Genomic DNA, 12,337 nt, shown 5'->3' with positions numbered 1-12,337 from the left:
CAACCTCTCCCAGTAGTTTTTATCCCACGATTCCATCCATGAAAAAAATCTGTTTCTCTACAGCATCCCTGCCTGACTTTGACGTACAAAGGTGTAATTAGAACAGCATGGAACAAGCAGGACGATCCATTTACCTCATCCCTAACATTTAAGTGCTTTAAAATATGTTTCTAATATCCTAGGTGCACGGAGCCAAATTCCCTGCTCCGTTTTTCACATGCATGAGTAAATCCACACAGACTAAACCCCTTGGGCCTTAGGTTCTGCTTAGAAGTTTTTTGTTTTTTAAAGAAAACAAATATTCCATTAAAACGACATAGTGTACTATGCATATTTTTAGGACAATTAGAGTTTAGAATTCCCTCTCCTTCCGCCCCTGGTAAAAAAAAAAAAATGTTTTCCTTAACTATTTCCTTACCAAGAATGACATTAAGCTGGGATAAATGGAAGGGCTTTCTTGTCTTTTAAAATAATCTTCTCATCTTACATTGTCCAAATACCAAGTAATGGATGAAGATCCCTGATGTGTTTTGGGAAGGGTCCAGGCTCCCCTGTACCTTCACTACATAAATCCTTTAGGGAGACAGTTACTTGTGAACCTAATAGAAACATTTACTTGAAACAGGAAAGCCAAACTCACAGGACACAGAGAAACATAAAAGTAAAAATGTTCTATACCATCTGCTTGATTCAAAGTAGGTCGTTGGGTTGAGTAAATTTCCTTTAGCCCTTCTGACCGTGTAAGTAAAATCATAAAGCAGAGGCTGCAGCAGGCAGGTTACAGCCAGACCAAGTAGGAGGAGCTTAGAAAGTCAGTTTTTGTACAGAGGTGACTGGGAGAGGAAGGAGGGACCATCCCAAGTCACAGCTTTTGTTCTCGGGTGTCTCTCTAAGTTTGTGTTGCTGCAAACGCCTGGTCATCAGTCTGTGCGGCTGTGACCACATGCAGATAATATCTGCCAAGCCAGCATGCAAATCAAACATTGTCTTGCCACCAAATTGGGGGCAACATCTTTGTAGCAGTTGCCATGTCACTGCACATTCAAGTTCAGAGGCCCCACAGCCACCACATTTAAAAAGAGAAACTGATGTTAAGACCATCTATAGCTTGTTTTTCATTCACCGCAAAGCATATCACGGGATGAAAAAACCCAGCCCCATTCAGTCCACGATTCAGGCAGAAATAAGATACACCTTCGTACGAGTCTACCTTGAACAATGACCTGGATCCAGAGCCGGCTTGGAGAATGTGTCCAGGGATGTGTCTTGGAAACTACGAGTTAAATTGCAGAATCAAAGAAAGAACTCAAAACTTCCTCGGGAAAAAAATGTGTTTATTTAAATTAAAAAATATCGTGGGAATTACAAACTGTTAAATACAGCAGACAATTTTGTACAACTTAATACAATAAGAAGGAAGTATATACATCACTTTTTAATGGGCGCAGATAGATTTGCACCAAACTTCAGGATTAAGCAATGGAAAATGTGACAACGCACATGTCCATCGCAGTAAAGTTTCAGAATTCAAGTGATTCCAGGCAAGGGGCCAACTCAGCTTGGCTTCTTTCACCTTAAACAGCCCCCTTTGGAGTAAATCCATGCTCTGAATTTTAAAGTGAAAGGAGGCCTCTTTTCCCCTAAAACGTAAATTTCCTCTAGTACTGTGTGAAGGCGAACTGGTAAACCAGCTCCTACACTGTTAACCCTTCTGTGGGAACAGTAGTTATTGCTGTCTCCAATCCAAGGAGAGAGTATGTTTTTAAAGTGGGGGGGAGTGTTGTTTTTAATAGAATTAAACTTGACCTTTGGTGTGTTTCTCTTCCTCCTCTCTTCCAGTGCCTACAGGCTATGCTGCAAAGTTACTGAGCACAGGAATACATGGAAACACTAGCGAGCATTCCTGAGCACTTTCTTTCAGCTTTCTTCTTCCCTTAGCTGGAGTGTTAACGTTCCAGCACCCAGAGAACGTTGCAGAGTAAAATGTGGTATCTGCTCTTGGGTTCACTGCTGGGGAAAATGACAGCCTGAATGAGTTGATAATTCGCCCTGAATCTCCCAGTTACTTGTGTTTCTCGTCTCCAACTGCTCCTTTAAATGAGCAGATCCATTTTCAGACTGACTGGCCAAGGGGGAAATATTTTGTCCAAGCTTCCTCACACCAAGCCTTGCAGAATTTATCACAGAGTCTTAAAATCTGAAGACATCCTCCCAGCCCCCTGGGGATATAGATCATCAGGAGTCTCATGAAGGCGGTAAGTCTCTTGATGACATGCCCAGGACCACACAGCAAATCAGTGTCAGGGCTCAAGATCAGGAAACAGAACTTGGACCCCAGCTTTATACAATCTGCCTGAGTGTGTCCTTCTAGGTCTCAGCTACGTGACGAAAGGCCATGTGATGGAGGCCCACGTTATGTCCTCTCCCAACTCAGAAAACTAGGCTGAGAAATGAGCAGCGAGAGAGCTAACGGTTGGCTTTGTTCAACTCTACCATTACCCCTTCTGGAAAGCTCGGGAAGAGTCCCCCACATGGCTATTCAGAGTGCAGGTTAGATTCTGGGGAAGGCCTTCCAACCAAAAAACTTCATGCCAGCGTGAGATGCTGGACAGTCCCAGATCAGAGTTCAAGGCCATATGTTAGAGAAATAGTCAAAATAGCAGATCGTGTCTTATAATCCCAGCCAATGTTAACAGGTTTGAAAGTTGCATTTTTTCCCTTACAGTATGCTAATGGGCCAGGTTCAGACCTCCAGCTTTCTCCCATCAAAAGTCTTCCATCAAATGTCCCCCTGCCACCCAAAAGACCCCCAAAGGAAGCGCAGTTACCCGCTGTGAACTAATGCCACAGGTACCCAGTAGAGGTACCCATAGCCAATCAAATCTAGAAGAACAAAGCTCTAGGCAAATTAGCAAATCAAAACTAGTTACTCAGCATGTCCTAGGCATGGCAGCCCTGGGAGTGGGCAGAGGCTGCAGGAGTCACCCAGGGTATCCAGTGAGAAAACAACACCACACCGACCTGCCAAATTCTGAACAGGAACCCTGACCCCCAGGCCCCAAAGTAAATGTACACACTACACGTCTTCAGGGCGTTTGCAGTGGTGGGTCCACATTACAGTTGAATCATGGACTCCTGGCTGCTGCTGGCTCCAGCCGAGCAGTGTCCCCCACCACCCCCCATTCAGGGGCTTGCCGAGGGTCTCTTCAAAGTGGCAGCTGCACTGCAAAAGTGAAACCAGACACGAAAAGTGTCCTTCTCTCTAAGCGTGCTAGTGGATGGGGCCACCTCCACAGCCCCTGGGGGTGCTAGGAATTCTGATGGATGTTCTCCGAGGACCCTTCACTGCTTTCGTTCAGGGGCGTCTCCGAAGTCTCCCCCAGCTCATCATCGGCCCCCTCCTCCTGGATGGTGAGATGCACGTCTGGCGAGGAGGACTCGGAGCTCACGCTGTCCCCTTCCATGGAGCAGAGGGTACAGGACAGGGCGGGCGCCACGCTCTCTTGCAGCATGTTGAGCATCAGGGGCACCTGCGTGGACCTCAGGCCCGACACGACGGGCAGCGGCTTCATGGCCTCCCCCCAGAGCCTCTCCTCGTCCTTGTACAACAGCAGGAGGCTGGACTTCTTCTCCCGCCTCTTGGATTTCATGTAGCCCAGCATGATCCCAATCAAGAAAATGCCATAGAAGGACATGACCACCAAGATGTAGAAGTATTCGTTACCGTTGCCGCTACTGCTGCGGGGCACATGGGACTCAAGGGGGCTGCCGGGGGCTTCGGTGCTGGGGTGCGTGCTGTTCAGAGGTTCCATCTTCAGCATTGAAGCACGGCTCACACAGCCAGGGTCTGGGGAGAAACCTGCAGGTTAGAACTCTCCCCCAGCTGCACGGTATAGAGAGGAGGGTGAATGGAGGTGTGTGTTGTTGCAATATCAAAACAGCTTATAAATGCACGGAGAAAGCCTAAGAGGTTCCACCAAACACCTAACGGGTTAGCTCCGAGGGGTCGAGTGCATGGGGGAGAATGCAGAGAGAGGTGGGGGGAACCTAAGGAGGACTTTTACTTTTTAGTGTATACATGCCCGTTATGTTTGCATTTCATAGAGGAAGCATATCAAAAGCATTGCTTTTATAATTTTAAAAACAAAAGAGAAAATCAATAGAAGACAAGGGAGCATAGAGAAAATAAATAACATTGTGATTACAGGGAAACTTTTTTAACTGAACAGGAAAAAAAAAAGAAAGTTTACATTTCTCAAACTTACAACTATTTTTAATTCAAACCAAAGTTCCCTTTGAACAAAAAAAAGGACAGGAAACCTTCATCTAATGGCTAAAAATAGCCTTCTTTCAAGGAGCATGGCTAACTTACCAAAGGCTGGCAAATTCCTCCCAAGTCCTGATTTCCTGAATCGCCAAGTCCAAGGGTATTCTTCCTCCAAGCACGGCTCAGCGCTCTGACAATTCGGCTGTTGCACTTGGGATATATAGTCAAGAAATGCATCGTCACGTGTTCTGGGAGGAAAATTTACAACAGAGTTTGGTCGTGGCAGAGTGAACAGTGAACTCCAAGCATTGCAGCTCAACTCACTGAACTCTGCAGCTGTGAAAAGAAACAGACTGGGAACGAAGCAGCCACGCTGCTCACTCCCCAGCACCCAGCCCGAGTTTTCAGGGGGCCATAAAAATGAATGAGAGAAGAAAAGAAAGTGGCCAGGTAGAGCTGCTACCCCAGCGTCCACTCTCATTGAAAATTAGCTCACGTTTCATCTCCCTGTTAGGGAATAACCATGGTACCGTCTGCAGGTTTTCAGAGACAGTACAAAGTACCATACTCTGGATAAAAGACAGTTGGAAGCAAGTGCAGGATTTACTGTCAAGAATCCAAGAGCTTAGGTTTCAGTTCTTCCACTAACGATGCAAATTTTAAAAATCTCCACTGAACCTTTCTGCGCTTCAGATTCCTGGTTTGCAAAATTGTTGGACCTGGAAGGCTTCAACACTTAGGATTATGAGAACTATGTGACTTTTTGAGCCCCTGTTAGTTTAATCATTCTGAGATTTAAGGCCCGCTGGTGCAGGGTAGCCCTTTAAAATACAGAGGGATTCTACCTGTCTTCTGCATCAAGCTCATTGATGTATTGTTTATAATTTAAAAATATGTCTTTTAGATTCTTTTCAATAGTCTACACGAAATGGAAATGGGTTACGGTGCCAGACACTGCGGCAGGTTTTTCTCCAGCTCTGTGGGCACAGCTGCTCTTCACAGCATCATGCAGAGACCATCCACACATCTCTTTGCTGCCTCTGCCAGGTCACGGGAGGAGGAGGGATTCTTCTGGTGAGCAACTGAGCACAGTGCAAGCTTTTAAAACCTAAGTAGACCTTGTGTGAAAAGGGTTGCTGTGATCAAAATTGGAAAAGGAACTGAAGACTTTGATGTCAGTCCATCTGCTTCCCGGGATGTTTATTCTGAACGGCTCTCAGCTCTCATTCGACGTGAAAGTCAACTGGGAAGAATGCTCTGCCCCCAGCTGTCTGTGGCTCATAAATTGCAGCCAGACTCTCAGGAAATTAACTCTAGAGAAAACATCTCTTGTGGTTCAACTGTTGTTAAATTGAAGCTGAGGGGAAGCATGGTGGCGTCCCCCTGCACCATCTGGAACATATATGGCCCTGGACTGATACTTTCAGTGCTGCTACGTGAACCCATCTGGCTTAATGCCTGGTCTTAGTTCTTCTAGGATACCTGTGGAAAGAGCGGGATAGTGAGCAACTGCTGCTGTGTTCCCCTCCGGTTTATTCACCCTATGGTTTAGGTTGTCCTCACCATAAGTCCCCAGTTGGCTCAGAGGTATCAACTGCTAACAGTCCAACACCCAGATAATCCATACACTGGAACTTTGCTCATCCATAAAGACACCCTCACAGTAACAGCTATACTTAAAAAGCTCCACAGCTACCTTGGTTAAGGTAGACTTGGCTTTCTCAACCTGTATTCATCATAAATACCTGAAGACTTCCATCTTCAGCTATGCCTACAGTGGTTTGTGGAAGACACTAGAAAAGAGATGCCTGTTGATTGTCGATGCCAATACTGTTGATTATGTACCTTGGGACATATGAGAGTTGTAGTCACCCAGGGATGATCAAACGCTATAAATGGAAGCTTTAAGGAAGCAAAGAGGAGGTGGGGGAAGGGGTCGCCAGAGTTAAGGAGCAAGGAAGTACAAAGCCTAGTGCCAGGAGCCAACGAGGCTGAAGTTTCAAACAAGATAAATCCCTTAAAGTAAGCCGACAGTTCCAAGACAGTAAAACCAAAAAAAGACATGATGAATCTAGAATGCAGTCCAAGGACAAAGCAATGCAGAGGCATAGGAAGAACAAAATCCATTGCAGGCAGGCATAAGGGAGGGAACAGCCCGAATGAAACTCTGCTGGATGCCTATTTGGTGTCCCTACTTCCTCTGGGACTCGGTGCTAACTTCGTGCAGGGATGTTTCTCCTGCAGTTAAATGAAATGATGCAAGTACAGCATTTAATGCCATGTCTGGCAGAATGTGTATGTTCAATCTCTGCTTTTTGTTGTCATTGTTGAGAGCGCCCTGTTGCTACCAAAAGCTTCAGATTGCATTCTGATGGGCGTGTGCCTATCTCCAGATTTTAATTGTTGCTATTTTCTCTCCTGCCAAGAATGGAATTTAAGATGTGGGGCTTACAATGTCATAACACATAGCTCAATCTTCTCTCCCATTAGAGTATTATGAGAATTATGGTAGTGAACAATTGCATAAATAGTGAAGGAGGAAGGAAAACATCTAGGAGGTATATTTTATAAGGGAGAAGATGGGGGCACTCAAAAAGTATTAATTATATCTATGCCACAGATTCAGGAGACAGTAATGTTAAATAAATAAATTTACTTTACAAATATTTTCTCCTAGTCTGTGACTTGCTTCTTCATTTTCTTTTGAAGAGCAAATGTTTCTTAATATTGATGAAGTCCAGTTTATCAAAAAGTTTTATGGTTTGTACTTTTTGTATCCCAAGAAATTTTTGTCTAACCGAAGGTCACAATGATTTTGTCCTATTTTTCTCTTAGAAGTTTTGTAGCTCCAGTTCTTACATTTAGATCTCTGATCCATTTCAAGCTATCTTTTTTATATGATGCAAGGGATGGGTCAAGGTTCATTTACTTGTCTCATGTGGACGTCCAATTGTTCCAGCACCATTTGTTGAAAAGACTGTCCTTTTCCCATTGAATTATCTTGGAGCTTTTGTCAAAATCAATTAACCATATACATGCAGGTCTATTTCTGAGCTCTTTATTCTGTTCTTTTGATCTATCTGTCTACCCTGGCATCAATGTCACGCTTTTGATAAATCTGTTTTGAACTGACATTTTAAATGAGTCTAAGATATGCTGCAGTCCAGACCGGGCTGAGTGTCTATTATGTACCAGGCATTTGGTAGAGGCTCTGCCTACTTCAATCTTGTCAGGTCAGTGCTATCACATCCACTCCACAGATAAAGAAACTGAAGGTCAGAGAGGCTCAGCAAATTGCTCAAGGCCATGCTATTAGTAGGAGAGCAAGAATTTGAACCCAAGTCTGTACAATTCCACATCCCATTCACTTTCCACTACCCTTTGTCCCACTCAGTGGGACCAGCAAACTGGGAAAGAGTAAGAAATAAAATATGGGTATTTTTCCAACTTCATTTGAATCTTCAAAAACTTTTTTTTTTTTTTTTAATTTATTGGGGTGACAATTGTTAGTACAATTACATAGATTTCAGGTGTACAATTCTGTATTACATCATCTATAAATCCCATTGTGTGTTCACCACCCAGAGTCAGTTCTCCTTCCATCACCATATATTTGATCCCCCTTACCCTCATCTCCCACCCCCCACCCCCCTTACCCTCTGGTAACCACTAAACTATCGTCTCTGTCTATGAGTTTCTGTTTCTCATTTGTTTGTCTTGTTCTTTTGTTGTTTTTGGTTTATATACCACATATCAGTGAAATCACATGGTTCTCTGCTTTTTCTGTCTGACTTATTTCGCTCAGCATTACACTCTCAAGATCCATCCATGTTGTCACAAATGTTCCTATATCATCTTTTCTTACCGCCGAAAAGTATTCCATTGTGTATATATACCACAACTTCTTTATCTATTCATCTATCGAAGGACATTTTGGTTGTTTCCATGTCTTGGCCACCGTAAACAAAGCTGCAATGAACATTGGAGCACACGTGTCTTTATGAATAAATGAAAAAGTTTTTTTTTAAAAAAAGTGAATTCCTAGATGGCCAGATAGTCAAACATAAATGCAAACTTTCAGTTACAACTTGTTTCTTTCTAATTCATGCTATCTTAAATACTAGAGGTTGCAGCAACCTTAGTATGTTCTAGAAGGTATCTGTAAAGTAGTAATACTTTCAGCTTTTATCCGTATTTTTCATAGTAAAACAATTTCCCTTTTGTTTATATATACAGCTAACTTCTGGCCTTGTTTTGATTTTGATTTTTCCCTACTTGATCCTGACACACAACTTTCTGCAGAAGTTTAAGTGTTTTAATTTCCTGGTAATGTCATTTTCACCAGATGACCCAGGATTCCCTGGCCACACATCTCTGAAATTAAGTTAGTAGCTTCTGTGACTAAACAAAGTCCGTGCTGGGATACCAGCACGGCGGTGAATCTCATCAGAGTAAACGTAAGTCTGGAGTCTGGAGATCTGACCCTCCTTAACCTCATCCATGCTACGTGACTGGCTAAGTTGCATAATTTCCCTGTGTTTCAGTTTTAGCCCCTTAGGCATGTCGAGCGTAGAATAAATAATTGTCTCAAGATATTCCCAATGTCCCATAATCCATGAGGATATCCCTCTCGTGCGTAGATAGTAAAGAACAGGGCAAAACAAGAAGTGGCATAGCCTGGCTGCAGGGCTGGCGGTGTATTGGGAAATGAAACCCTTAGTGCCTACCCTGGAATTTGTTTTTCCCAGAAACCTTTTCTGAAAAGTTGTGTCTGGGAACTCTTGCTGTAGTCATCCTTTCTAATACCCTGAGTCACCCTCCAGAGGCACATACATTTCAGCATTCCTGGCACTTCAAATAAAACATGACTGAGTATTTTCTAGCGCTTAATAATACCTCCAGACCCTCCTATGACACCAAGGGTATTTCACAGGGAGGTGGCTGCAGGCAAATTCTGCTTGGACATCATCAAAAACTGATTAGGAAGGAAGAACCCAGAACTCCTGAAATTGAAAAGTGCCGGGCAAAATTGCCATTAACTCACCTTTGTTATTATTCAAACAGTTTTTTCACTTGATATTTAACAGATACTTGCATGCTGCCTCCAAGTATTTTATAAATTTTATATTTTTTAATCTTCCTAGAAATCCTATGAGGTAGGCTCTATTATCATCCCTATTATGCAGATAAGGAAACTGGGGCACAGAGTAGTTAGAGTACCTGCCTTAGATCACACAACCAGTACATGGCCGAGCTGGCATTGGAACCCAGATCTGAGATTTTGAACCCAGAGCCTTTGGCTCTAACCAGTACATTGTGTGGTCTCTTCTAGTTACTGAGTGTTTCAAGCATAGCATTCTGCACTGGAACTATAATAGGTGCAAGGAGAGAGAGAGAGAGAGAGAGAGAGAGAGAGAGAGAGAGAGAGTCTTAAGTGTCCACTGCAGCCTGCAACCTGCTGGACTCAGACGACTAGGGTCATACCCACACCTGGAAAAATATGAAGGGTAGGAGACTGTGTGCAGCCCCAGCCCTGGAGAGAGGTTGCTGAGTTAGAGAAGCTCATGCTCCCAGAGTTTGTCAGGAGAAAGTTTATTATTTATCATCCTACTCTTGACATTGGAGTGTTTCCAATAGACCAGATGTAGGCCACACAGAAGGGATCACACAGACCTGGGATACAGACTAGTTCCCACCCAAGATGGCAGCCAGGGGCTGAGGAGCTGATATTTTCCCCACGTCCAAAGGAAGTGCCTGGAATGGGGTCGGAAGTCATAGCCCTTCCCACCAGTGGCTTCCAGTCTGCCCAAGACCCGAGGGAGGTGGAGGCAAATGAAGGGGGAGAAGAGGTGTGGCAGAAAAAGTTTAACTATAAATGAACAGGAGAAGGTTTGACAATCCTGTGGGAATGGACATGTTAATTACTGAACTGAGGCTGTTTGAGGAGACTAGAGCAGCCAGGGATATTTTTTACCTAAGAATGACCAGAAAAGTCGTGGGATCTGTCTCCAGACCTCTACCCTTGGGCTGGGGAGGAACTGGCGTTAGCACATGAGTCTGAAGAAATCGTGGGACTCATTATAAAGGTTTGCTTTATGATGACATCCTGCAAGTGCTGCTTGCTTATCATAAGATTATGTGTGCAAAATGCTTGGAACAGTGCCCAGAATTAGCAAGTGTTCATTTATCATAAATATTAAACAATGCTAGAAAAATGCAAAAAGACAACATTTGGGGAGCTCTGTGGCATTATCTATCTTAAATTTAAGTTAAAGAACCATAGTGACTGGGCACTGTTTTATTCCCAGCACATAAAATGGTACCTGGCCCACAGTAGACCTTCAAGAAATACCTGTTAAATGAATATAGAAAGAATGTGCTCAGTGTTCTTCACAGATTTTATGTAAATTTCAAAAGAGTTAAATAAGGGCTATTATGAGCAGAATTTTATAAATGTGAAGACTAGAGCCTGAAAAGGTCAGTAACTTGTTCTGCTCACACAGCAGGACATAACTGACCTGCACTGGACCATCCTGCCTCCTATTGAAACCATGCCAGACACGTACTCCATTCCTGGGACGCACACTGCTCAATTGTTTTGGGTCACTTCCTCTGGCTCCAGCTAATCGGGGGTTATGGCCAGCTTCAGATCACCATAGGAAAAGGGTGCTAATGAAGGGCTTCGGGGATTCCAGCTGAGGCGGGCAAAGTAATTCTCTTTCTAAAAAATAAATAAATAAATAAAAATAAAAAGCGTTGAAAACCTTTAAAGATTTTCTTAAACCTTCTACATTCCAGATTATAATACAGAACCCAATAACTAAGAGATATACTATGGTTAATAATACGTTCTCGTATACTTGCTGAGAGCAAAACGTAAGCATTCTCATTACCAAAAAAAAAAAAGTTCACTAGGTTAACTATGTGAGGTGAGGGATGTGTTCATTCTCTTGCTCTCGGCAATCCTTCTACAATATACATGTATAACAATCTTTAAAAAAGAGTAACAGTTGGAGAACTCACATTTCCTGATTTCAAAACTTACCACAAAGGTACCAAATTCAAAACATTGTGATGCTGGCATAAAACTAGACATATAGACCAACAGAATAGAATTAAGAGCCTCAAAATAAACCCATACACCTATGATCAATTGATTTTCCACAAAGATACCAAGCCCATTCAACAGGGAAAGAAATAGTCTTTTCAACAAATAGTGTTCGGACAACTGAATATCCACATGCAAAATAATGAATTTGGACCTCTGCCTCACACCATATACAAAAATCAACTCAAAATGTATCAAGGAATTACATGTAAGAGCAAAAACTATAACATTTTGGAAAGAAACATAGATGTAAATCTTTGTGACCTTGAACTAGGCAATAATTTATTAGATATGACACCCAAAGAATAGGGAACAAAAGGAAAAAGAGATTAATTGGACTTCATCAACATTAAAAACATTTGTGCATCAAAGGATACTAACAAGAACATGAAAAAGCAACTCACGGAATGGGATGAAATGTTTTTAATATTATTTTGGCTAGTCTGGGTCCCTTGTAATTTCATATAAATTTAGAATGAGCTTGTCTATTTCTGGAAAAAAAAAAAAAAGAATTGGAATTGTGGTAAGGATTGTACTGAATCTGTAGATCAATTTAGTAAGTATTGCCATCTCCGTTATATCAAGTTTTCCAAGCCATAAATACAGAATGACTTTCCATTTATTTAGGTCTTTGATTTCTTACAACAATGCTCCCAAGGTTTCAGTGTGCAAGCCTTATACTTCATTTGGTCAATTTATAACTAAGTATTTTATTACTGTTGATGCTACAATAAATGAAATTGCTTTTTTCATTTTATTTTCAGATTGTTTATTGCTAGTGCATAGAAATACAATTAATTGTATACATTGTTCATGTGTCCTGCAACAATGCCAAGGGTCACCTAGCTCGTAGTCCTGGCTATGACGCTACACAGCAAGATGCAAAGCGCCCCTCAAGTGTATGCCTTCATAGGCCACTGACCAGCCATAAGAGAAGTCAGGGCCCAGAGGCAGAGACGCAG

The 12,337-nt window shown here is 42.6% G+C and overlaps 1 protein-coding gene across 1 annotated transcript; it reads right to left on the bottom strand.

Annotated features, from left to right (window-relative positions):
* Positions 1 to 1,317: 1,317 nt before the first annotated feature.
* Positions 1,318 to 4,815, bottom strand: KCNE4 (potassium voltage-gated channel subfamily E regulatory subunit 4). Its single transcript, XM_019753673.2, has 2 exons — positions 4,373 to 4,815; positions 1,318 to 3,847 (listed from the first exon to the last, which is right to left on the bottom strand). The coding sequence occupies exons 1-2, from the start codon at positions 4,746 to 4,748 to the stop codon at positions 3,309 to 3,311; spliced, it is 915 nt and encodes a 304-aa protein (XP_019609232.2). The 5' UTR covers positions 4,749 to 4,815; the 3' UTR covers positions 1,318 to 3,308.
* Positions 4,816 to 12,337: the final 7,522 nt, after the last annotated feature.

The sequence above is a fragment of the Rhinolophus sinicus genome, linkage group LG01, assembly GCF_036562045.2.
Source record: "Rhinolophus sinicus isolate RSC01 linkage group LG01, ASM3656204v1, whole genome shotgun sequence".
NCBI lineage: Eukaryota > Metazoa > Chordata > Mammalia > Chiroptera > Rhinolophidae > Rhinolophus > Rhinolophus sinicus.
The sequence above is the reverse complement of the archived record's forward strand: the minus strand, read 5'-3'. Positions and strand labels throughout refer to the sequence as shown.

Coding starts and splice junctions, on each gene's coding strand:
- KCNE4 (XM_019753673.2), bottom strand. CDS start 4,748: ATGAGAGTGGACGCTGGGGTAGCAGCTCTACCTGGCCACTTTCTTTTC. Junction 3,848..4,372: donor GAGGAATTTGCCAGCCTTTG/GTAAGTTAGCCA, acceptor GTTTCTCCCCAG/ACCCTGGCTGTGTGAGCCGT.